This window comes from Taudactylus pleione, unplaced genomic scaffold (assembly GCF_031769625.1).
Source record: "Taudactylus pleione unplaced genomic scaffold, aTauple2 ptg000214l, whole genome shotgun sequence".
Lineage (NCBI taxonomy): Eukaryota > Metazoa > Chordata > Amphibia > Anura > Myobatrachidae > Taudactylus > Taudactylus pleione.
Window position 1 is genome coordinate 8,673,178 of NW_028284616.1, and position 27,072 is coordinate 8,700,249.

A 27,072-nucleotide genomic window follows, 5' to 3' on the forward strand; every position below is an offset into this window, starting at 1 on the left:
CACTTGGCTGCAAAATTTTGCATGCAAACATATTTGGCTTTCCCCAGCACAGCATAAGAAAAACAAGCGATCGCCAAAAGGAGAAGACACTAATAAGGCCTTTATTAAGCAAGAAAAGTACAAATAACCCCATACAATATATTGACTTCTACTTGAATACGGCGGTCTTGTGTAAGGATTCTTCACTACACAGTGTCCATTGTACAAGCAGAGGCTCAGCCTGCAGTGGATCTGCTTTTTAAACCTTTTGCCGTCGCATGGACTGGCAACAGCACCTTTTATATACAGACCGACACAGTCGGTGAACCAGCACAGGCAATTGCCAATCAGCAAGAGGCCCGAGAGACAGTTGCAACACGCCCGGACTTCACACAGAACTTGGAGGTACATCAAACCTCCCAAAACTTGCTGCACCCAGAAAGGGGGCAGGTACCTTGTGTTCACTGGATTTCACCTATATAACATTAACATTGAGACGTTCACGTTCAATGTAACTACCTAAGCTGTAGTTACATTTCTGGAACTTACTAACTAACTTAACAACAAGGAAGCCATCAAAAAAATTAACACTATAACGGGAGACCTGGACAACAATTACCAAAGTTAAATGATATTGAAAGTGGACATAACAGAAGTCTCTGCTCCAGAACAAAAAAAAATTACAAATTTAGCTTGATTGTATTTTGTTGCTATGTATACATTTACATCACATTACATTTAACTGTACAATCACTTTTTTATACCACTTTATAAATGTTTTTAACGTGATCGCTTTTCATTTAAATATCTAGTAGAGCTGTCGATTTTATAATTTAGTAAGCAATTTATGTGGCCTATTACAAGTGCATTATGGTTAATGATAGATCTACGACTGCTTAGTAGAAATGTGTTTTATTTTTGTTCACCTTCAATTGATTAAGAAATAAATGTCAAATATATATATATAATATATATATCTTTCAGTTATATTTATTAACTGAATCCTTACTTGTATTATAGCTGATACCGTAGGGGGATTCTGATAGTGCCCTATTATACACTAATAAATATTAGTGTATAACAGCTTGAAGGGCTCATACTTGTGGCCCAGTCACAGCCTGCAGTAGAATAAACTGACCATGTTGTATTTACTACAAGCTGCCTTGCATTTATTGACCATACAATCAGCAATGTCTGCTTTAATAAGTGTTTAGAGTGAAATATCTGAAAATCTGTTAGGTTGATAGCCTTTCATACCGATGTGAGCATTATTGTGATGATGAATTGTTGTGTATTGCAGGAAAGTGCAGAATTCTGGTGCAGCTGGCCAAATAACTAGGTTAATGGCAGCTCATTGAGTTATATCTCAGTCATTCAGTGACAGTAAAAGGTGAGTGTAGCCAGCAGGAGCATTTAGATTGTCTGGATTGGTTGAGTTTCTGTTATTTGTATTGCTGGAGGACACATCATATTGGCTGCATGTGCTCCAAGACTTTACCCAACCACACCATGCAGCAGAATGAATTGATTTTTCTAGTTCAGATTCTCCCATAGATAAGATGCCTTGTTCTTGAGAGGATGACTCTACCTCTGCTTGAGGCATTGTTTAAGCTTCTAGAGGTTATGTCTATGACAGTGGTTCTTCATCATGTATGTTGGTAGGACACGTGGAATTGACATCCTCTCTCGCTGTACCAGTAGTTGTTTTGCTAAGAATTTCCCAGAACTAAAGCATTGTCTATCAATGACCTTATTATATTATGCATTTCCTCCCATAACTGGTGATGATAGAGCAAAAAGTTTGGTTGTGTCAGTACACTGTATATTCCATCTTGGTGGATGCATTCGGAGAATATACAACCTGCAAGCTGTGATCTTGCAATTTGGTGCCTTCCTTAACTCCTGACCAGTCTATCTGTGTGGGCTGAAAGAACCCCTTCCTTTTCAGGTGTTTCCACATTTGCAGAGAAAGTAGTATACTTCCAGCCAGACCTGCAGCAGGGGCAATTATTGACACAAGGCTTAATCCGTCTGAAAAACAAAAATATTTTAAGTAGCTTGTATGTATGAGTTGGTTTTTGTTGAAACTGGATTAATTCAAGACATGCATTATCCCCATAGGCAGTGGGATGGTGACCTGCACACTTAAATGTTTCCACATGGTAACTCTGGACCAAAAGTCTCACTAAGGTCTCCTGGTTATTGTGTCGTCATACTCCTATTTCCCATTTATTACCACACACAACAAGCACAGGAAGAAAGGACATTAGATGCAGTTGTGATTTACTTTCTGAAAAAAGGGAAATCTTTGACTTTTAAGATAATCAGCCTTCTGTTGGTGAGTACCTATACCAGTCATTTTCCATTTTCCTGATTTTCACAACACAGACACCATCTCTATTAGGTAAACTTATTTACCAAACCAAGAATCGCATAGAGGTGCACCGCTTGAATTATCCCATATGATTAAACCCAACTAAACATATGATGTGCTTAGTGTGCACATAACTGACATTATTTACAGTAGGAACCATTTTATGTCATGACCATACGCATAAAAATTCTGTAACAAAAACTGCATACTTTGTTGTACAAAGGCATATTTTTCCGACCAACAATAGTGTAGATGTGGGGCATGACAGTTTTATAAGTAAATACGAAAATCATGTTACTCGATTCATACTCATGAAGAGAGAATAGAGACTTGTCGGTGTTAGTAATAAATTTTTTATATACAATGTAACTAGGTATAAACACCACCACTTCTGTTGTTTCCTATTTTATAACTCAAATGGGAGTTTTCATTCCTGCATTTGTGGTAATGGAAACAACAAGCAATCTAAACAGACTTCAGTTTGTCGCAATAAACTATATTACTGAATGCACTGAGAAAACCTATTTCTAGGTCACCAGTACCGGCAAAAGATCCCCCACCTAAGCAGCACGCGATGTTGCGTTCAAGTATCATTAGGTCGCATCTTGGGGAGGTCCTGCACATGCAACACAAGTGTGACATATACCCAAATCTAGATTTGAGTATATCTTGGTACTCATTTGCTGTATAGAAATGTGTAGATATTTACACCACAAAAAAATACATTGTACATCTCTAAAAGGGGCCCACAGTGTTGCTATACACTTTGGAAATAAACCAGAGGGATGGTTTAGTACCTGAAATCATTGCTAGAATTCAAAGGCAGATTTTTTGTGATTAATCACAGTTGTGTCAGTCAGTGAGACAGTAACCTTGGACTGCATGCCTTCTCTCATTGGCTGGACCATGGCCTCGTCATAGGGCCTGATTCAGAGACGTACGCAAAGGCGATTACAATTGAGCAATTGTTTGCCATCGTGCATGGGTATAAGCCGCACTGTGTGTGCAGCCATCGCCCTGCGATCACGGACGCACATAGGAATCCATTGCAGAATGAGTGACAGATTGTCAGTGTTTGGGGGTGGTGACCGGAGGGTGGTCTGAGAAATGCAGGTGTATGTCTGTTTAAATGCTGTTACATGGGCATGCATAAATTAGCCAGTGCATACGCATCTGCATTTCAGGAGAGCTCCCAAGCCTGCGGCCGGTCAGACTTTCCGCAAGGCCAAGATGGCCGCTGATGTGTGGCGGTTACCGATATTTACGCAGGTATGCGTCGTCGCACACTGGTAAGAAGGCAGAAGTAGGTGTACTTATGCTCAGCTGATCTTTGCAGACATTAGCATATTTTCGCTGCTGCGTTGCATGCAAAATCGTAGCTGCGATCGCATTAGTGCCCATCTCTGAATCAGGCCCATAGTCTGCAGAGTCCAGGAAGAAGGTGGCAATGTAAGTGGCACGGGAGTCTTACCAACTGTGGGTTTGATTCACTACCGTTCGCAACTGTGATTATGCACCCAATCGGCCGATTCCTGCCTTATGCGTATGCACTGCAGTGCGTGTACCGGCCACTCTGATCGGGACTGCGATCACAGTGACTACGCAGACCCATCGTAGAATGATTGACTGGAAGTGCTGTTTGTGGGTAGTGGTCGGCAAAACACAGGTGTGCCAGTGCGTTTGAACGCCGTTGAAGGGGTGTGCATGCACTATCCACTGCAATGCCTTACGCAGCCTGAGTACTCATAGCGTGCGATGAAGTTAGCAATTCTTGAGTAAGGTCAAAGCTTGTGCAAGTGTGCGTGAAACTCCGATGGTACTCAATGTTACTGATGGTTTCGCAGTCTTGCCAAGGATTACAGTTTTGTAAGTGTGTCCCCCTACCAATACATCATACCTCTGCCCTGCCCTGCCACCCCATGTGTGCCTCTGCCTGTCACTTTCCTCTTTGTTCCCTTCCAGGGGTGGCCAAACCGGTCCTCAAGGACCCCTAATAGTTCATGTTTTCCAGATCACCTGTGGATGTGTAGAATATGTCAGTTAGAAATTAATGCACCACGTATTAAAATGTGACAGTAATGACCAGGGCTGTAGGGAGGGTGGTGTGGCCGGTGCCTCCGCACAAGGCGGAATCCTTCCAGGGTCACCAGCCACACACTTTCCTGCTCCGGAAGTCTGCAGGAGTAGACCTCCTTCAGTGATGCGCGGCGTACCAAGAAAGCCAGCAGATGGCCCCGCCCGCCCTCCACCCCCTGTATGGAAAGGTAAGCGCTCAGGGGGGAGGAGGGAGGCGGGGGGAGCGAGAGGGGCGGCAGTGCTGCACAGGGTGCACTGCCGTCCAGGTACGGCACTGGTAATGACTACACCTGTGCACCAGTTAGGTGGTCTGCAAAATGTGTAATGTTAGGGGTCCTCAAGGACTGGGCTGGCCACCCTTACAGCCCATCTGTCTCTTCCCTCCATCTAATTCCCCATCCTCCCTCCTGACCCCAGCATTCACTGTCCTATTGCACCATACCTCCACCCCTCACTTCCTCTTCATGCATTTCTGTTCTCCCTCTTTGTTGGTAGAACCATGACCAGTGGCTGCTGATCAGAAGTAGAAATGAGCAGTTCGGTTTTGACACCTTTCTTTTAGCCAAATTAGTGCAAGTTCAAATTCATCTTATTGGCTATCCAAAACATATGAGAGCCAGACAGCCAATAAGATGCCGTTTTTGAGATCTTAACATAACTGAGTAAACCCAAACCGCTCAACTCTAATTTGAAGTGATGTGGACAAATTAAAGCACAGCCATGATCAATGCAACATAATTAAACCTGAGGATGACAGGTAAGCACAATTTTCCTTATTACATCATCAGGGATTTTTATCACTTAAGAGGGTGATTGCCAGCGATAACACTGCTATCACCAGTGGATAACCAGTGAGAGTGGTAAGACCTCCTTTGCATGGTGAAATGTATATGTAACAAGGTAGTATCGTGTAGTGGATATGGGCCATAAGAGTAGTGGATGAAGATTAGGTATGAAATGTAAATGCTGTTGTCTGTGCAGACTTACCTTTGTTTATGGTACGGATTACAGGCAGCGATGATGTGTCAGTTTCTGTAGCTCCTTGTGAGGTAATGGGCTGATGTGTGAAATCTGTACTAGGTATCCTTGTGGATAGATCTGTTCTCTGGGTTCCAAAATCACTCATTGTTGTCTTTAAAGTATTAGTATTGTTGCTGTGTGTCACAGTATTTGTCAGGTCTTTATTCAGAAAGGTTGATTGTCCATTCCTTAGTGCAGCGCTTTCCTGCACCCCAGACACGGTGTGAGGATCAGTCGAGGCTGCAAGTGTGGTTTTGACACGCCTGGATAACGTAACTCCAGTATGGGTTGTGGAAGAAGCAGCAGAAGTTGTACTGGTCTCTACTGTGAATAAAACATATTGCAATTTATGCTTGAATGTGTTTAATTACATATTCCTTACTACCTATATATCTGTCTGTTATTACCCAGTTTTGTTCTATTAATGTTTACAATTGTAAAGCGCAGCAGAATATGCTGCGCTATATAAGAAACTGTCAATAAATAAATAAATATTCGATAATCCATATGTATAAGGTGCAGCCTGTTGGAAACAAAGGTTTGCCCAATGAAGAAACAAACAGTGTGTCAGTGGCAGCAATATGTTTTTGCAGGTGGGGACAGTCAGCGTAATATTTGATCTAAAATAGCAAAGTATAACCCAAACTCATCATTTAGTGGTATAATCTTTTGGTAGAACCTGTCTGGTTACAATAGAGGTCAGCAGAATGTGAAATGGAGGCTAGTCCACACAGATGATCATAACCAGGCTGGATGGTTTATTGGTAATAGCGGTGTACACAGAGTTAACAGCGGTGACAGTGGTAATTAGCAGTAGGCTCAGCACAGGGTTAGCAGCAGTAAACAGGTTATAGCTCTGGCAGTGGTAACAACAGATCTCTGGGAGAAGCTAAGTACTGAATGTACTGTATATGCAGTACTGTAGCACTCTACATAGTGGTGCGAATGGAAGCTCACGCATGCTCACTAGCACAGCAGTGATGTCATCCAGCTGGCACATCACTGTATGGGAGGAGACCGTGCAGGAGTGTACACTTCTCTCCAACACAACCCCGCTCGCTCAGGGCTGTCTCCAGTTACATAAAAATATTACACTTTACTTGAGCATTTGTCAGCAAAGTCCACCTGTAACCACAGACATTTGGGGTTATGCAATAGACCAGTGGTATTGAAACTCTGTCCTCAGGACCCTAAACAGTTCACTTTTTCAGTTCACCTAGCAGGTGCACAGGTATATTCATTACTCACTGACACATTTTAAAATATCCACATGTGGAGCTAATTATTTCACTTGTGATTCTCTGAGTAAACCTGGATAACATGCACTGTTTGGGGTCCTGAGGGCCGAGTTTGAGAATCTATGCAAAAGACAACAATAAACATTTCAACATTTTAAATATATTCCAGTCCACACTTTCTGAGGAACACATTTTGCAATTGTGACTTTAGTCCCTTCGTTAGCATATCAGCTGCATTATTTTAGCTTGCTACATAGGTTACACCAGAGGTTCCCAAACGCGGTCCTCAAGGCACCCCAACAGTTCAGGTTTGCGCACAGGTAATTAAATCAAATTGACTGAGTTATTAATTAAGTCACCTGTGGTCAAGCATGGATATCCTTAAAATCTGGACTGAGGGTGCCTTGAGGACTGCATTTGGGAACCTCTGGGTTATGCTGATTGACCTATTCTCCACTATTTCATGGATGAAGTGATGTCTAATAGCAATGTGCTTGGACCATCCATAGTGCTTGGTGCTATATGAGAAGTCAATTGGACCCTTATTGTCTCAGTGGGGCAGATGTACTAAGCTTGGAGAGTGATAAACCAACCAATCAGCTGCCATTTTTCAAACGCAGCCTGTAAAATGACAGGAGCGGATTTTCTTGTACTTTATCTCTCTTTATCTTATCACTCTCCAAGGCTTAGTACATCTTCCACTCAATGCTGATAATCCCATATTGGCTAAGAAGATTCAACCCACAAAGTGGCTTATGTAATAGGTTGCGAGACACTGCTGCTTTTGCTTTTAAAATGACACGCTTTAAAAATACGGAAAGACTAGCAGGATGTTCAACAGTGGTTGCAGCTCACTACCTATTACATAAGCCCAAAAGTCTCTTTTACCCATAAGACTTCCTTAGTGGTTTTTGTAAGTGCTATTGTGCTCCAACTCAGTGGTGAATAGGACAACAGGGGGTTGCTTTCTAATTGCCCAGCTGACAACTGCGCATGCTAATACAAACGGGTATCCCGTATATGAGCGACAGTCGTCCTCATCTGATCCCCAGTCAGCATCACAGAAAGATTTCAGTACAGAATTTCCAGACTTTGAAAACTTCTCATTTTAAGGAACTTGAACCCTTGAAGTACCTTAGGATTCCTTTAACTGCAACCTAGGGTTGTTTCCCAGGGTTAAATGCAAATGGCTTACCCAGCTCACAGCATGTGTGATGTCTGGATGAGTCCCAAAGCTTGCATACATTATAATTCCAACACCGCTCTGATAAGGAACTTTCTTAATTAGTCTTCATCTCTGTTTCACTTGTTGGTGACATGGCTTTTGTTAATTTTGTGGCTTTGTCAATGGAAATTCTGACTAGTTTTGCGCCTGTCTTTGCATACTTGGTAAGTATTTCCTATATATATCTCTGCTGATTGATTGCAACAGTTCCTGCACTCAAGTTTTGTAAGATCCTCAAGCCTAATCAGGTGATTTGCAGGTCTTAAGTCTTTCTTTATGTTTCTCCTAGCCTGCTCGCAAAAGATCATCCATGTATACAATTATGATGAAGAATGTTTACTCTATTCAACAAGTTTTTGAGAGCATTTTCAAGTGTCCACCGTGTAAAGGCCCCGATACATCAGCAATTGATTGTAGCAATCATGCAATTTGCAATCGTTGAAAAAGGAAAAGATTTGTATACACAATCGATTGCAGAGATACCACAACCGATTGAAAAAGGGAAAGATTTTTACACACAATCGATTGCTTATTGAACGATTGCTGCAATCCATTGCTGATGTATGGGGGCCTTAACACTTCCAAGCAACCTAACATTTAACCATCTACATCTTCTACAGTAGCAGTTAATAAGACCCATCATCATCTGGCCTAATCTGTTTTCTTGTAAATAGGTTCATCTTTCAGTTGTGATAAGAAATTACTATATACAGAATACAGATTTATCTTCAGAGATAGGTAAAACAGATGATATACAGCTAGTGTAAAATAGAACACACAACAAAATGACAAACTGCCTAAATAATATTTTTTTATTTCTACTGTTGAACATCAAGAGCAAAATATACTACAGGGGAACGTTGCTGGCCAGAGTGGACAAAAACAAATGTACTGTAGGTTCACTGTGTTCTATAAATTGATATTGCTAATCCACATTTCACAGTATGCAAGGTCATATTGTTGTCTTTGTCTCTGCAACAATTCACTTGTTTGGATGACATCATGGTGTCTGAGCACCTAGCCGTGGAGAGAGTGCACTGTGTAAATAGTGTACACATCACATACAAGTCCATTCTCATACCAGAGTGGAATCACCTTTTTTTATTGAATTTGCTTCCTGCAATGCGATTATATGCGCTAATATCGCACCCAGATTGCAATACGATCATTAATAAATAGGCCTCCAGGTATTAAATGTAAGTAATGTTTTCTGTGCAGACTTACCTTTGTTTATGGTACGGATTACAGGCAGCGATGATGTGTCAGTTTCTGTAACTCCTTGTGAGGTAATGGGCAGATGTGTGTAATCTGTACTAGGTATCTTTGTGGATAGATCTTTTTTCTGGGTTCTAAGATCACTCATTGTTGTCCTTAGAGTATTAGTGTTGTTGCTCTGTGTCACAGTATTTGTCAGGTCTTTATCCAGAAAGGTTGATTGTCCATTCCTTAGTGCAACGCTTTCCTGCACCCCAGACATAGTTTGAGGAACCGTTGAGGCTGCAACAGTGGTTTTGACATAAGTAGTTTTGAAACGCCTGGATAACGTAACTCCAGTATGGATTGTGGAAGAAGCAGCGAAAGTTGGACTGCTCTCTGCTGCGAATAAAACATATTGCACAGATAACAATTTATGTTTGAATGTATTTAATTACATATTCGGTAATCCATAAAGGAATCTCCGTTGTTGGCACAGCATGGATCCTGGCTGCAGGGTGCCATTCCCGCACCCTGCTAGCCAAAAGCAAGGGCCATGGGGCAGCGATGGTGCCACCCACAGAGCCCTGCACTTCAGCAACATCGGTCGCACACCCCTAGTTACGGCCCTGGCATAGAGATTTATAGTGCGTCAGTGACAGTTATACTTTTCCAGGTAGGGACAGTGAAATAGCAAAGTATGACCCAAACTCTCCCATCATTTCTGGTGCCCTCCCACTTAATTCAGATTTTTTAAGAAAATAGTTGAAATTTATAATAAGAATTTTATGTAAGCGACTTATTGCTGTCTAGCTTGTTAAGTAATGTCCTCAGCTATTCATTTCCATACAGAAGTGTGTCCTCAAAGCACCCTTGTAGTCCAGGTTTTTAGGCTATCCATGCTCAAGCACATGTGACTTAATTAGAATCTTAGTCAATGTGATTTAACCATCTGCGGGGTCGGACTGGCCCACAGGTGTACAGGTGGAGGGGGATCATGGCTGAACTTGGATGCTTGACTTGTTTTTATGGAAATTGCACTAAGAATAGACCTCCTGCCAATCAAAGTAGGTGACCCTGGCACATCACTTGGCCCCTACTTTATAAGGTAGGGGCCCTTTTCTTTGCATGTCCTCTTTAATGGTTGGCCAAGTCTGTGGTGACTGGGGACTATCCACACCCCCTGAAGCTTGGGCCCCTACCACTGCATTCCTTGGTAGGCGCTTCATGCCCAATCCGACACTGACTATCTGTGCTCAAGCATGGATTGCCTTAAAGCCTGGACTCTTAGGGTGCTTTGAGGATCCTGCCATACGCTAAAACCCTTTGCAGGATTCAACAACTTTTTTAGACCATTTTCAAGTTTCCACCTCGGTACACTTCCAAGTAACCTAACATTCAACCATCTACATTCCCTGCTGTGACACAACCTCTACTTCTCTTTCTACAGTAGCTGTTAAAAAGACCCATTGTCATCTGGTCTCCTCTGTTACCTTGTATATTGGCTAATCTTTCAGGTGTAATAAGAAATGTGTATATACAGAATGCAAATGTATCCTCAGAGATAGATAAATCAGATTATATAAAGCTATTTTTGGCCAGCACTTACCCACCTTAGCTTTCTCTCTGAGAGACTTTTCTCAGGCCTTGTGTATGTTGCTCTTTGCTGTTTGTCACTAGTGCCACAAAATTCTATGGGGCAAGCTGTGCCGCGGGTCTGTAGCAGATATCTTCCTGGTCTGTTGCAGACCTTTTTAATACATATGGTGATCCATATGTATTGTGGTAAACCAGCCGAAAATATCAGTTTTCGAAGGTCTTACATAATTTTACACTTTGATACATCCTGTCCTAATACTGGAGCAGTCACACTTTAATTGGTAAGTGAATGATAGTCTCATATCATGCCACCTCCTGCACTAAAGTATGTGGGTGGGTAGAAATGAAGATCCTGAAAGAGTGCTCAGCTTGCCTGCTTCATACTAATTAGGCATGTGATGATAGCTTTATTACTGGCCAATAACTGCATCAGTGAGAGGCACTGGTGACAGGCAGCAAGGAGGCCAAAAATAAATAGTTGTCTTTGCTGCTCCCTCTTACATTCTGCTGACTGATCTAAGATGAAGGCAGAAACACCTGCTAAAATGCCTTGGCAGTACACAGTTATCGCAGGTAGATCATGGCAAACCATTATTAGGCATTTCACAGTGTGTCACTAAAGTAATGGAGGGTCAGTTTAGTAGGGCATTAGATAATGTATCCCACAAAAACTGCAAGATGTAGGATTTTATTCAAAGATGTCGACTGCACACATCACGGATAATTACAGTAGAGCAACAGCATTAATTTCCCTGCAAACCCCTATGGGGGTGAGAAGAAAATGCGCGATATGCCAATGTTACAAGCTGTCCCAAGCCATGTTTTCAGGCAGCATCATGGATAACTGACTTGCCTGCATAGAGAGACTTTCAACTAAAAGCCAGCATAGACAACTTTGCAATAATAAATAGACAAAATACAACACATTTATCTGAACTGTTTAGTTTTACTGCTAACTCAATTGAAAATGTTTAAATATTATCTTAATATTTACATAGTACTTGTTCTACAACATGGCTCCAAAGTTTAGTCCGGTATGAACAAGAATTTAAAAAATCTACTATACAGTTCAGAAGTAGCGACAAGAGGATGGTTTGTCTATAATTAAGCAATAATAAAGGAATAACCAGATATAACAAGGAGACAGTGCTAACAGCCTGGGTAAAGACAGCCCTGATTTTCAGTGCTCAACCACAGTATGCAAGTAAATGCCTGCTCATAAGTCAGTTTAGTGTGGTGCCACAATATTATATTATACAGATCCTCTTCATCCAGGATGGGGCTTCATCGGAGCTTATTCTTTATGCACTGTGGACAAAATGCGAGCGCTCGCTCTGAATGAGGGCGGACGCTTTTCTTTTGAAAGGCGGCCTCCTGGCCGTTCGCTAAGCTGTGAGCGAGTGACTAGGTGATGGTCACGATGGTCGAGACCATCGGGGCTTGCCACGAGACCCTTGCGGTAGGGTCTCGTCTACCGCAAGCCCCAGGCAGAGCAGGACCTCCCTACTGACATCACTGGTGATGTCAGTAGGGCCGCCTACAAACGGCAGGTGTTCCTTCAGGAACGCCTCCGTTTGTCTGGCCACCCCCCCACCACGCCTACAAAATGGGGCAAGCTGTTGATCAGCATCAACAGCCGCCCCTTTTGTAGCGAGCCCCAGAGTGAGAGAATTTCTCTCTCGCTCCGGGGCTTGCACACGCGCCGTGCGGACGTGGCGCGTGCACAGTGCCCCATCGACCCGCTAGCGAACGCATAGGCGCTTGTGAGCGGGTCTGAATGAGGCCCTGAGTCCCTACAAGTGCTTTTTATATATAAAAACTTCATCTTATTGGATAACTGTATTTTCTATGAGTTTTGTTGGCTTATATTTCATATGAAATAACAGCTTCCTATATTAGAATACTGAATATAAAATAGACAACAATTTAATATTGCAGTTTATGGAGATAGGGGGGGCAGATGTACTAAGCTCTGGAAAGTGATAAATTGGAAAGTGATAAACTACCAAACAATCAACTCCTAACTCATTTTTCAAACACAGCCTGTAACATGACAGTTACGAGACAAGTGGCTGGCAGTTTATCACTCTCCAATTTATCACTTTTCAGAGCTTAGTACATATCGCCCCCATAGTACCAAAGGCCATTACATTCACTACATACCGATACTCCATAATGTTAAAATTATCAGATAAACACTCATAAGAAAGGGGGTTGATAAAGGACATTACATTCTCTAATAACCTTATTAATAATACTTCTTAATATTGGAGACGAGCGGTTCGGTTTTGACTCTGTTATTTTTGCCAAATTAGCACAAGTTTGGATTTATTTTATTAGCTATCCAAAACATGTGAGAGCAGGATAGCCAATAAGACGCCATTCTTGAGATCCGAACATAACCGATAAAAACGCTCATCTCTGCTTAATATAGGAAGAAATTGTGAAAAGTGACAGTATTATTATTATTATTATTATTATTATTAAGCAAACTGTAATGATCAGTTTGTAAAAACGTGGTTTAAAAAAACATATTTAATCGCCTTATTCAGCCACTTTCCTTCACTTGATATCCACATGGTCTATTTATGCCAGTGTTGTTATTATTTTTACAGTTGCTCTAACCCTGGACCACCAACTTTTTTTCTAGAATCTTATAAATCCCCCTAAATGTAAATCCTTCTGGAGAGTTGTCATTAATACTGAATAAATTGTGACTACTTGGACAGTTTTTTCTATGTTCCGTATGTGTTACTAATACGAATAGAAACATATGATTGGGGAGCACATCACAAACATTGTATCTGAAAAAATGATTACTACTTTATCACAGTTTATTTTGTGTAATATCCTAAAACTGATCCTAAAGGATTTACAGTCATTCACCAGTTGCCGAACAATTTCCCATCACTTGCACATCTACACCTGCTCTGTCTCTTCTTATATTGTAAACCCCACAAGCCCTGGTCAGTTTTAGGATTGGTATATTTGTCCCTAATCATTCTTTTGTGTTTCTCTGTCATGTGTATTTGAGACATGGATGAATTCATATTATGTACATTTTCTAATTGTAGACATATAATAGACAAAAGACATGTAAAACAACTTTTAGTGTAATTAGACATTATACCTTTGTTGGATATCTTCAGGGTTCCCTCCCTTATGAGCATATGGTCACCAAAAACTATTTTTGCCTGGCAGTTGTATTGGGTGTCTGATATCCAGTCCTCATCACGGACTTCCCAGCTCCAGGTTACAGTGGTTAGGTATTCTCCATCATCCCCCACCTTTTCCTCAATGGGGTCATCCAACTTTTTGGACCATCTGTAACAGCGGATTTCAGGGGGGATTATCTCGGGTGGATACGCTTTGTTCATGGAACAGTGCAGATAAGGGATGCCATTTCTCATGCTATAGTTTAGAAGTAGGGATTGTGGTAGAGCTGCAATAAAAAAAACTGGAATCAGTGCATAGAGCAGCATGCATGTAGTACTGATGTACTACAGTAAACATATTGTATATTTACTTGTATTTTTACTGGCTTCACATTAACCACTTGATAACTGGGGGACTTTTAATAACCAGATCAAAATTTCCCTTTTTGGGAAGTGTCCATTTAAATGTGAATCATTTTTAGTTCTTAGTCTATTCGGGTTAGTTTGGTTTTCGTTTTCAGTGTTTTATTTATAAGCATTAATTAGGCAAAATCAAGCGCTAATATAAAAATACAGTTTCCACTATATTCCAAGATTATTCCCCACTAATGTAATAAATACAGTTTATTAAATGCATCATTTAATCAGCTACTCTAATTCAACTATGTGCATGATACTAAATTTCTTTAATACATTTAAGGTTTAATTATAGTGTCCATGAGTGAATGTACGGATTTAAGGTTTAGTTCTATAATCTGTCCATATGTGAATATATGGAGCTGTTTGGCATGTGTTTCCAGAATAATTCCTCTGGCACATTAGTTCAGTTTCTTTTTAGTTTTTTGATGTCTATCGATTTCAATCGATTTTAAAATTGATATAAAATCAACCTTTAGTAAATTTACTCCTGAGTAAGAGATGATCCTTGTTAAAGCTCTTGATAAAGAGGACATTTGAGCTCCGAAATGGCCATTGGGCAAGACTGGCCTGCTTCCTTTCATATTGGAATAAATTAACTTGAACATGGATTATTATGTGCTGGTTTCATATTTCTTGAGATTGATCTTCTATTAAATTAATAGATGTATATCATAGACACTAGTATGTAAATTAGTGATTCTCTGTTCCATTCATCAAGAGTTGCTATGAAAGTAATATTGGGGCACCAAACTGTCATTGGTTATTACTGATGTACTTTAGGGTGAGATTTCTCAAAGCTTGGAGAGAGATACATTGGAGAGTGATAGAGTGTACTAGGCCTTGGAGAGAGCTAAAGTGGACGGAGATAAAGTACCAACCAATCAGCTCCTGTCATTTTTCAAACACAGCTGTAAAGTGACAGTTAGGAGCTGATTAGTTGGTACTTTACCTCCGTCCACTTTACTGCTCTTCAAGGCTTAGTACATAGACCCCAAAGTACAAAGCAATCAGCTCCAAACTGTCTTTTTACAGGCTGTTTGAAAAATGTACAGTTAGGAGATGATTGGTTGGTACTTTTTTTCTCTCCAAGCTTTGATACATCTCCCCATTAGCTTGCTGCTATTCATTTGTACGGCATAAATCTTAAACCTTATACTGTAATACAAAGTCTAGTGTAGGAACAGTACTTGATAGATTTTTTTAAAATGGAAAACACTAATTAGGATATGGAGTGGTCATTCCCACCACTTTGTTAGGACACACATGCATGCCAGGTTTGATATGTCAAAAGAATTTAGGTGAGAAGACTTAAACAAGAAAAAAAGATTGCAGATGAAATGTGAACATAGGTTTTATTTAAAAGTTAAAAAGAAATTTGCAAGTTTTCCCTGGTTTCTCATATTTATTTTTAGGATTCCAGTTTTAATTGCAAGAATATTTAACACCGCTGTCACACAAAAATGAATTCCGTGACAAGTAATTTGGCAAGAGTGTTACAAAAGGAAAAAGTTGTGAACCTGTAATAAAAAAAAATTCTAATTATCTTCCCAGTTCCCAAATCTAGCAAGTCAGCTTCAGATATCCTGGCATTAATTTTATTTAAAATGTGCTATTTTTAGTATGCCGAGCATATTTAATATATATTTCATATTTATCTCATACAATACCAAGCCATTCAGGCCTAAGAATATGGAGTTCCAATATACTCTTTCTACTGACCATCCCTTTCATGCCAAGTTGATTATGTCAGTGCCCTCCCCATTACATATATACCTGTATCAACACTTTCTATTTTTGTCAACTTTTAAATACCTGTACCATTCTGGCATTTGCTAGCTTTATGACAAGTTTTACAAATCAGATTTTGCGAAATATATGGAATTTTACAATAGTTTACAAGCTAGAGTCAATGTATGTCAGAATCCATGTGCCACATTTTCATAAACTTAGTTAATGCTTCAATAAATTTAAGCTGTCCTGAAGTCAAATGGGGAGCAATTTACTATTATATAGCTTTACCTAATAATAATGTGCCATTCCAATATATATTACAAACAACAACTCCAATTGCTGCTCAGGAATATATTTCAAAATGCTCAGATAGAGGTGTAGACACTTTAAAGTGCCTGGCAGTTATCAATCATGGGTTAATTGTCTGGGGTACAAATGGTACATCTATATAGCATTGTGTATGTTAATAGATCTATAGACAGTTCTGCAATCATACATACCATATACATAGAGATAAATAGATGCCTGTAAATTCCTGCGCATACCAGGACAGGACCCCACACAGATTCTGGTGCCTTCCACAGTAATACTTGCATTTTCTATGGTCTGGACACTGTAACCAGGAGCAATATATTGTCCATTCAGGTTGGTGTCGAGTCCTTTCCAGGATGTTCTACCCAGAGGACAATCAATGGAGCAGTTCAGTTGTATTGACTCTCCAAGAGCCACCATTGGATTCACAGGATGCACAGTTAAGCTAAATTGAGCTGAAAAAAAAAAAATATAAATTACCTAAAACACCTCCCTCTTTTTCAAGGGTGTAAATAGACTGTCTAGCTACACTGATAATGACCATTGATGAAGTCTACCTGCATACAAAATGCATAGCAATTCCTATCACCAACTCACATTATACAGTCAGGTCCATAAATATTGGGACAGTGACAGAATTTTCATATTTTGGCCTCTATTCACCATCACAATGGCTTTAAAATGAAACAAACAAGATGTGATTTAACTGCAGACTTTCAGATTTAATTTGAGGGTAATTACATCCAAATCAGGTGAACGGTGTAGGAATTACAATGGTTTCTATATGTGCCTCCCACTTTTTAAGGGGCCAAAAGTAATGGGACAAACTAAATAATCCTAAATCTAACTTTCACTTTTTAATACTTTGTTGCAAATCCTTTGCAGGCAATTACAGCCTGAAGTCTGGAACGCATAGACATCACCAGACGCTGGGTTTCATCCCTGGTGATGCTCTGCCAGGCCTCTACTGCAAATGTCTTCAGTTCCTACTTGTTCTAGGGGCATTTTCCCTTCAGTTTTGTCTTCATCAAGTGAAATGCATGCTCAATCGGATTCAGGTCAGGGGATTGACTTGGCCATTGCATAACATTCCACTTTTTAGCCTTAAAAAACTCTTTGGTTGCTTTTGCAGTATGCTCCGGGTCTTTGTCCATCTGCACTGTGAAGCGCCGTCCAATGAGTTCTGAAGCATTTGACTGAATATGAGCATATAATATTGCCCGAAACACTTCAGAATTCATTCTGCTGCTTTTGTCAGCAGTCACATCATCAATAAATACAAGGGAACCAGTTCCATTGGAGGCCATACATGCCCATGCCATGACACTACCACCACCATGCTTCACTGATGAGGTATTATGTTTTGGATCATGAGCAGTTCCTTTCCTTCTCCGTACTCTTCTCTTCCGATCACTCTGGTACAAGTTGATCTTTGTCTCATCTGTCCATAGGATGTTGTTCCAGAACTGTAATGGCTTTTTAGATTTTGTTTGGCAAACTCTAATTTGGTCTTCCTGTTTTTGTGGCTCACCAATGGTTTGCATCTTGTGGTGAACCCTCTATATTCACTCTTGTGAAGTTTTCTCTTGATTGTTGACTTTGACACATATACATCTACCTCCTGGAGAGTGTTCTAGATTTGGTCAACTGTTGTGAAGGGGTTTTTCTTCACCAGGGAAATAATTCTTCTGTCATCCACCACAGTTGTTTTCCGTGGTCTTCCGGGTCTTTTGGTGTTGCTGAGCTCTCCGATGAATTCTTTCTTTTTAAGAATGTTCCAAGCAGTTGATTTGGCCACACCTAATGTTTTTGCTATCTCTCTGATGGGTTTGTTTTGATTTTTCAGCCTAATGATGGCTTGTTTCACTGATAGTGACAGCTCTTTGGATCTCATATTGAGAGTCGACATCAACTGATTCCAAATGCAAATGTCACACCTAGAATCAACTCCAGACCTTTTACCTGCTTAATTGATAATGAAATAACAAGGGAATAGCCCACACCTGTCCATGAAATAGCTTTTGAGTTGATAGTCCCATTACTTTTGGCCCCTTAAAAAGTGGGAGGCACATATTGAAACCGTTGTAATTCCTACACCGTTCACTCGATTTTGATGTAATTACCCTCAAATTAAATCTGAAAGTCTGCAATTAAAGCACATCTTGTTTGTTTCATTTCAAAACCATTGTGGTGGTGAATAGAGGCCAAAATCTGAAAATTCTGTCAATGTCCCAATATTTATGGACCTGACTGTATCTAAGTTCATCTGTACTGCTAATTGGACTTCCTGGTAATTATCTTTATTGGACTTTCTGAAATGTCTGGAGGTTTCACTTGCTGGGTGTAGCTGTAAACAACTTGGAGAGACCTCATTATATACCAAGATTGGCCTATTTTATTAGCTTTTTATGTGTGTAAATTACCTTATTGTTTTATTGCTTATAACAGTGTTTACATAGGTAATACACTATGGGGCTGTTTCTTCCTCCTTTTATGAGTTTCTATGGTAGAAAATCATGTGAATCTCAGAAAGAACCCAAAAGACACACAAATATCTGATATTCATTTCATTTCTAATACGCAGTCCAACTTTCATGTGGTTTTATCCATCTACAATATACAGTATCACACTGTTTTGCTATTTCCTCCTTTCTTCCTGATTCATTGGAGTCCAAATAAGGACCCCTGAAGTTCCAAAATCTGCACATCACTATAAAAAAGATAAATCTGCCTTAATTCTCACTCTGGTATGCGAGCACTTGTCATATGAATTATTTAGAATTCTAGACTTAGTACAACACAATTAGCAAGACTACTAAAAGATTAGCTACACCTTATACACACTAAGGGAGTGTATTTTGGAAAAAGAAAATTCTTTTTTTAAAATTCGGTTTGAAAAGGTACTAACTCGGTGCAACACGCCATCCTATGGATCCATAGGCTACAGTGGCTAGCACCACCTGAAGATGGCATTTTCTACTGGGCCAAGAGTCTGAATGCTTTGCATTGGCTCTATGTTCTACTAAGTTGGTACGTCCAGGAATAGAAGAGATGCTTCTAAAAATGAAAAGTAGTGGTATTGCCAATTAAAATATTCATTGGGAATATCTGTTCGGATATTAAGTAAGTCTGTTTAATCAGAGTTTTGCAATTGTTTAAAATATTACTGAAAGCATTTCTAAATATATATCACAGTAAACTAACTGATAATAGTGTCATCCAGAGGTGTCCTGCTGATCGCGCTACAAATGTGCGCACACATCGCACCATGATATTCCCCGCAGTAGCATATGCTACGGCACGTGCTGCGATCGCACCATGCATTCCTATGGCGGCGCAGGTGCGAACGCCGATGTAGCAGGACACATCTGTATGACAATGGTCTGAGAAAAAACAATATGTATTTAATAGTTTAAAAATTGTATTGTCCTAATTGTATTGTGTGGTACACTGAGACTTATGAGACACCCATTTTTACTTTAAGACACCCCCTGAAGAAGTCGATATTTGAAGAAACGTGTTGGATAATAATGCAAAAGTGACTGAAAATGGGCTAACTTGCTGTTAAAGAGTTCATACTCCTGAAGGGGAGGAACATCAAGTTATTAACGTCTAGCCCATATAGGCCACTCTGCATGCGTGCTATGTAAGATTTTTCACCTTTTTATAATACACAATTATGAATCAAGTATACAGAAACTGATTATTGCATTTTTGCGTGAACTCTGGTGTGAGGGTCTCATTGTAGAAACAATAAGAAGAAAGGGATATTTGAAGGAAAAAACCAAGTGCGCAAAGAGAAGCGGCTGGTACAATTGGTATTCAAAAGAGGTGCCCTTCACCCTCCAAATATAAACAACATGCAAAAAAACGAACACCACAAATTCCAGCGCTATAGCCTACGAATACTTATATCCAACTGTTTAGTGGAAGCTGCATCTTGCAGAATTCATCAGATATTATGACGGTTCAAAGATTTGTCCTTTTCTTTACATAATATGGAAGGTGGTAATCCCATATAAAAGAAAAAAGTGCATATAGTGCAATACCATTTAATCATATACAGACAAAAAATGACATTTGAATGACAAATAAATAACAAGTAATATCACAGGCAGTGTAAACAATTTTCAGCTGATAATGCCAATGCTGTCATATAAATAAACAAACAGCGATGTTTATATGGACATAGCGAAAATCCCCAAACGGCTGGAGGACAACAATTACCGGATCATAGAAGAGAGCTGGCAAAAATCAGGTCTTTTCTGCGCATATAAGAATGCCGTAGTCCAGCGTAAGTGGCTCAGATGAATTTACACCAGCGTCCTTTGAAGATCCGCACCTCGTTGTCCGGTGGGGTCCGTGAAGAAACAAGTAACCAACGCGTTTCGACCCGTAACTTGGGTCTTTTTCAAGGTCAAAATCCCTTAAATAAGAAGAACCTTATCCTCCAACTTCAACAACTAAAAGAACACTGAAAGACTTAACGGGACAACTAAGGTGTTATTGAACTATTATAAATGAACTGTGTTGGCACAGCTTAAATCATATCCATCGAATCTTTCGGTCCTGGCATGGCAAAGGGCTTAACTTGGGTTAGCAGCCTACACTAACGAGTTGTATTGAACGTATTGAATTTTATTGACTATTTTTAGTACAATTTCACTATTTGTAACGCATTGTAGGTATTGTGTTGTGTGTGTCATATATATATATATATATATATATATATACATACCCACACACTATATATATATATATATATATACACACACATATATATAGATAAACAGGCTGTAGCGTGATACTGGGAAAGTTTATCCCACTTGAGTTTTGTACAGTTCCGGCTTAACAATGCTACTCTAATTAGGAGTTAAAAGGTCTAGAGAATCATTTCTAGCCTGCTAGGAGCACAGTTTGTTTTATAGTTAAGATGGCTTGTTGCATTGAGTTAGTACCTTTTCAAGGGGATACGATAAAACCGGTTGTGATTTCACAGGCACATGTTCTATGGTTACTAGGAATTTCACATTATTTTATCTGGGAGCCATCTTTAAAAGGACAACACACGTGAGCCTGTTTAGACTCTACTGGCCTTTGTCCATGTGGCAGTTATATATTGTCCAGTCTGTAGGACTCACTTACAGGACCCCCTTCATACCCACATCTAGTGCACAAGTCCCTTTTAAGCATGTTGGCAGTGGCCTTGTAGAAGCACAGGGGAGGCAATGACAAAATTATAATGGGACAGTAGTAGTCCGGTCATTTAAACCAGGGCACTAGGTGTTAGGGTTAGCTCCCACACAAAAAAAATATGCTTTTTGCTAACTGGCAAGTGCCTGTAGTGTATCATGATACTCTCTACAAGTTCTAGTAAGAGCAAAGTCCAGTAGCAGTGTGGGTTGGAGGCATAAGAGAATCTGAGATTCCAAATGGGTCCAGGTGTTCTCTAAGTCAAAGGGACCAAGGGTACATTTACTAAAGCTTCTAAAAATGAAAAAGTAGAGATGTTGCACAAAGAAACCAATCAGATTATGTCATTAATTTTCTAGAATGCAATAGAGAAAATCTAGGTATAATCTGATTGGTTGCCATGGGCAACACCACTACTTTTCATTTTTAGAAGCATCTCTTCTATTCCTGGACGCACCAACTTAGTAGAACATAGATCCAATGCAAAGCATTCAGAATCTTGGCCAGGTAGAAAACGCCATCTAGCCTATGGATCCATAGGATATTCTGTTCCCCTTCTCTTGATCTGAATCTGTCTATTTGTAGTAGGCGGGGAACGAGAAGCCCTGACATTTTGTCCCAGCCCAGGAGGTGGAGGGCGCTAAAATGTCTAGTCACAAGTTATTATATAATTTTGAGAGATTTGTAATTTACTCTCAGCGCTGTGTATGTTCTTCAAAAATACATCACACAATGAATACATAAATTACCAAATATAATTCAACATAATGTAGTATGTCCAATAATTGTGAATTGAAAAACATCATTTAAGTGTCCAGAAATAGTAAGTGATATATCTGTAGTGTATACTAAATCCTCCTTCTCCTTCTCCCAAAAGTACAGATACTGAAGTAGATGGGATTGACTACTCTTACTTTATAACTTGAAATAAGGCATATCACCACTCATATGTTAAATGCCACTCCTTATGGTCTTAATTTTACCAGCATATAAAAAATTAAACATAAAAACATTGTACAATACTGCTTGTAAAAAAAAATTATATGTACTGCATATTTAATACTTTGCACTCACAAGGATAAAAAATTCAATGCACTTAAAAGAATCTATCGAAGTCCTCTCCTCTAACACATACTTTGATTTTGTCAATGTTTTTATTGCTGTTTTGCTGGGTTATCGGTCCTACCCCGTGACTCCTACCCCTTCCCCTGGGAACCTTACCCGGGTTATCATTTTTGTATTGTATGATTCAATCTGTGATATTTTGTAAACTTCTATTTGAATATATGTATTACTATTGTGATATTCTATGCATTTTTATTGAGAATTTTATTTTGTCACTAAATGTAACTTTGACACTTTAACTTTTTTTTTTACGGCATTTCCATAAAAACTAAAATTTAAAAATTCAATGCACATAACATGTAATATTACCCCCCTGTAGGATCTTATGCATGTCATATAGCATATAGATCTGGACTCCATTCTAAATGATCACTGAATCTCACCACATCCACGCTTAACGCGTTTCGATGCAAAATGGTTTTCAAAAATATATTTTATATCAAAATACGTTAAATGTTTTAAATTTACTGTAAGAGCCTATTGGTTCATAATAAAAGTAATTTCTGGAACAACCTGTATAAGTGTAGCTTGTAATATAGACAAATCTGTTCACTTTTTAAGGGTTTAATACTTTACAAGCCAGTGTGTCAGGCTTGCCAACTTTCTGGCTGCCCCTTCCGGGAGGGAGCAGCCAGATCGGCATAACAGGGGGGGCGTGGCCATTGTGAGGAGGCGGGGCTGATCAGATGATGTGTGTTTGTGGGTGGAGCAAGGGGCGGGGCCATGCACTTGCAATATTTTGACCCCGCCCCTGCTACACAATGCCGATATTACATGCATTGTGAAGCAGGGGGCGGAGCCAAAATGACACGATTCGGCGTGAATCGCATCATGCGGGGTAAGAGGGGTGGGCGGCAGCCGGGAGGATTGCCTGCCTTCCCGGGAGGTCGGAGCGGCACCCGATTTTCGGGATGCTCCCGATCAAATCTGGAGGGTATGCAAGTATGCATTGTGTGTGTGTGTGTATATATATATATATATATATATATATAATTGGCAGATCCTATAGATGGTATAGGTGACAGCGATGTGTGATGGAGGTTAGTTTTAGAATTATTATTAACCTGGCAAAATAGGTTTACAAGATGACACAGGGTTAATGCAGCAGGTATGTATAACAGGTACACAGCGCAGTATATGATGTGCCAGATCCAGCCAGGAACATATAAGGGAACATATAAGGGAGCACAGGTGGTTTGCGACAAGTGGGACAGAGCCGGGGCAAGGTTTGCAGGCGCCATAAGCAAAGAAACACAACTCCCCCCCCGCCCGCTGCCCCAATATAGCAGAATGAGATGAGGAACATTTGGTTTAAGATGTACAAAAGTCTCCAGCTTGTACCTTTAAGTAATAGCAGTAAGGTAGAACAAGGGAAGAAGCAGGAGATCAGTGTGTATTATTTAAAAAATATTTATGACATATATAGAGTCACAATAATATCAATGGAATATAAAAAAACTATATATATAGGAGAGTGAGAGAGAACATATTTAAGCAAAAAAAAACAAAAAACATTCAAGTAAGCACAGTTACACAGGAAGAATATCCAAGTAATAAACCTGTAGTAGGTATAATGTCTGTATATCAGTCTAATATAAGGTAAAAAGTAATTTAGTAATTAAGCAATAATGGTGAGGTAAAAGACTGAAAAAGCCTGATTGATGGTACAATTGGGGCTTATCTCAAGGCTCCTCTACTAGAAGATTACACACTGAATGAAAGGTTATTTACCTTCAGTGGTCGGGATTTCAACCCGCCGGCCTGCCGCTGTCGGTAAACAGCCGCCGGCATTACATACCGATTCCATGCACAGTGCTGAAAGCGGATGATCCCTTGTCCCCGGGTCGGTGATAGCTGGGGCGCAAACAAATAAAGCGTGCTTCTTTCTCTTGTCTGTGAGTGCTGCCCTTCAGGTGTTGGTGCCCTTAGGCAGCTGCCTAATGGTAGTGCCGGCCCTGAAGTGTGAGCACATACCTTTGCCTGTACATACAGTGGCGGTTGAGTGTGCACGCTGGTGTATAACACTATCTACTGTGAGTTATAGACTCTCAGGGGCACATCCCCCAAGCATGGAGGTTGAAGTAGGAGATGTGTGGACACGCCAGGCATGTGCAGTCAGGAGCGCCGAGAGGGGGGGAGCGGGTACAAATTATCCGGGCCCAGGCTTGCTGCAGGGGCCCAGGTCCGGCACCCCTCCCTCTTAAGTCACAGCAGCCCAGCACATGCTGCTGCGTGCTGGACTGCACTGGGAGACTGCTCGTGGCTGCTAAAGCAGCAGCCGGAGCAGTCTCCTATGCCTACGGGGGGAGCGATCACGCTGATCGCATCCCCATTGGCTGTGCGCCGGGCTGAGGGGCACACAGCGCCCCCCTCCGCTTCGCTGAAATAGTTTTTTTCCAGTTTTTCTAAGGGGGCGTGGCCATGCCTCTCGTGCTAAGGCCACGCTCCCTGGCACCTGGGCCTGGCGCGGCTCTCGTTGGCCCTGTGTGCAGTAGCGCATAAGGCTCGGAGGCGGCACCATCAGTTTTTATAGTCAATTTGCGAAGTCAATCTAAATTCCACTACAAATAAACCAAAATCAACCTTTAGTAAATATACCCCAAGATCTCTATTCAATTTCTTATTGTGAAACTATATAAACTATACTGTACAAGTGTAAACAAGAAAGAGAATGCTGCAAGTAGGACATTTTGCTTCAGTTTAAACAGTGGTAAACGGTTTCCATCCCTTTTGTATAATATAGTACATGCAAAGTACAATAACTAAAGCAGATAATAATCAGCCAACATCCAGGTTACCTCTGTTATAAATAGAGGAATAGAAATCTTACAGTAATCATAATTGCCAACGCTGAAATATAAATTTCAGGGACACGGTGAGCATATAAACCTGAGCCCATTACGTATGGACAGTACTGATCTTTTTGTCCACTACAATCACTATCAAAAAAAAGTTCACTGAAAAAGATTATAATGTTATTTATGCATTTTAATACTTTCTTTAATAAAAATATGTCACAAGGCACAGAAAATGAGAATACTCGTAGAAGGTGGGAATTTTAGCTCACATTCAGAATATACTGTACATTTCGTCATTCTTGAAAAAAATGGACATTACAAGGGACATATCTTAAAGCCTGGGATTGGCCCTGAAAATAAGGTGGCTCTATGTATTACGCTTAGACTTTAAACTAACATATTGATATGATATGATATTGATATGATATGATATGATATGCTTTGCAATAGGTGCAAAACACTTTTAATCAAAATTGTAGTTTTAACAGAAAACATCATGTTATACAATAAACTCTGTAATTAAACTAGTAAAGGTGAAGAATGGGAAAAGCTGTTTTGCTGTGGTCACATACAGTTGTATTTAGTGTAGTAGTAGAATTCTTGCACTCACCATTGCTCAGAAGGACCAGATGCAGGAAGATGAAGCAAATCGTAGAAGGAGCCATGGAGATTGAGTGTCCTCATACAAAGGTTTCTTACTCTGTTTCCATTCTTCCTGCTGACAAATTATATCTCTCTGCATGACCCTTTGTTGCAATGGGGACTCTTTGGGATGCAGGGAAACTGAGGTGAAGGGGTGGAGATGAAGGAAATTTGAAGGAGATTCCAGGAAAAGGATATAGGGGGGGGGGGGGGGGGAATTCCATGTGAAGAGTTAAACCGTGAATTTCTGCATCCTAACAATTTTGAAAAAGATAGTATATATATGTATGTACAGTATATATACAGTACATACACTCATGCAATTACAATAATAAGTGCTGCAATTTAAAAAATATATCATAGAAATATATAACTATTAAACAGGGAAATAAGTATGAAAGTAGGATAAATATCAACTCCTGTACACAATGAAAATAAAATAGACAATAGATAAAAATATTTATAAACTCCCCCCCAAAAAAAATTCAGCCTGAACAGGTGAGTGCCCAAGTACATAATTGTGTGGTTATAATCAGGGGTGGATGGGGCAGAGTGCCGCCCGGGATTGAATTGGCATTTTGGGCGGCCTTCCTGGTAGGGGCTTGAGTGCAGCTACATTTATATCATACTGGGAAACATCCCCCTTGGGTTGGGCCAAAACTTCACTTCTTCCGCAGACAATATATTAGAGAGGCAACATTGGAAACACAAGATAATGGCCTCTGCTATGTGGATCAGCTGAAGGTTTCTTTCACTGCGCCTGCCACTTCTATTGCCGTTTATCACTGTGATAATACATTTTCTACCATCGCAGTTTATTGAGTCAGTGGATTGATGCTCTCCAGGTATAGTTTGGTAGCAGGAAGAGGACTCTTACTGCTTTGCTAGTCAGGTTTTGGGCCTTCTGATCATGTGCAGTGGAACTGGAAGGCTGGACTTGGGACTTTCAGCTTCACTTTCGTGGAAATTGAATGAAGAAATTGTAAAATTA

General features: G+C 40.2%; 1 protein-coding gene across 1 annotated transcript; it reads right to left on the bottom strand.

Annotated features, from left to right (window-relative positions):
• Window positions 1–1,737: 1,737 nt before the first annotated feature.
• Window positions 1,738–26,138, bottom strand: MADCAM1 (mucosal vascular addressin cell adhesion molecule 1). Its single transcript, XM_088478394.1, is given in 7 exon segments — window positions 1,738–1,801; window positions 1,803–2,010; window positions 5,417–5,773; window positions 9,137–9,505; window positions 13,836–14,147; window positions 16,512–16,778; window positions 26,050–26,138. Coding segments are annotated over 7 exon segments (1,632 nt in total). The 5' UTR covers window positions 26,105–26,138.
• Window positions 26,139–27,072: the final 934 nt, after the last annotated feature.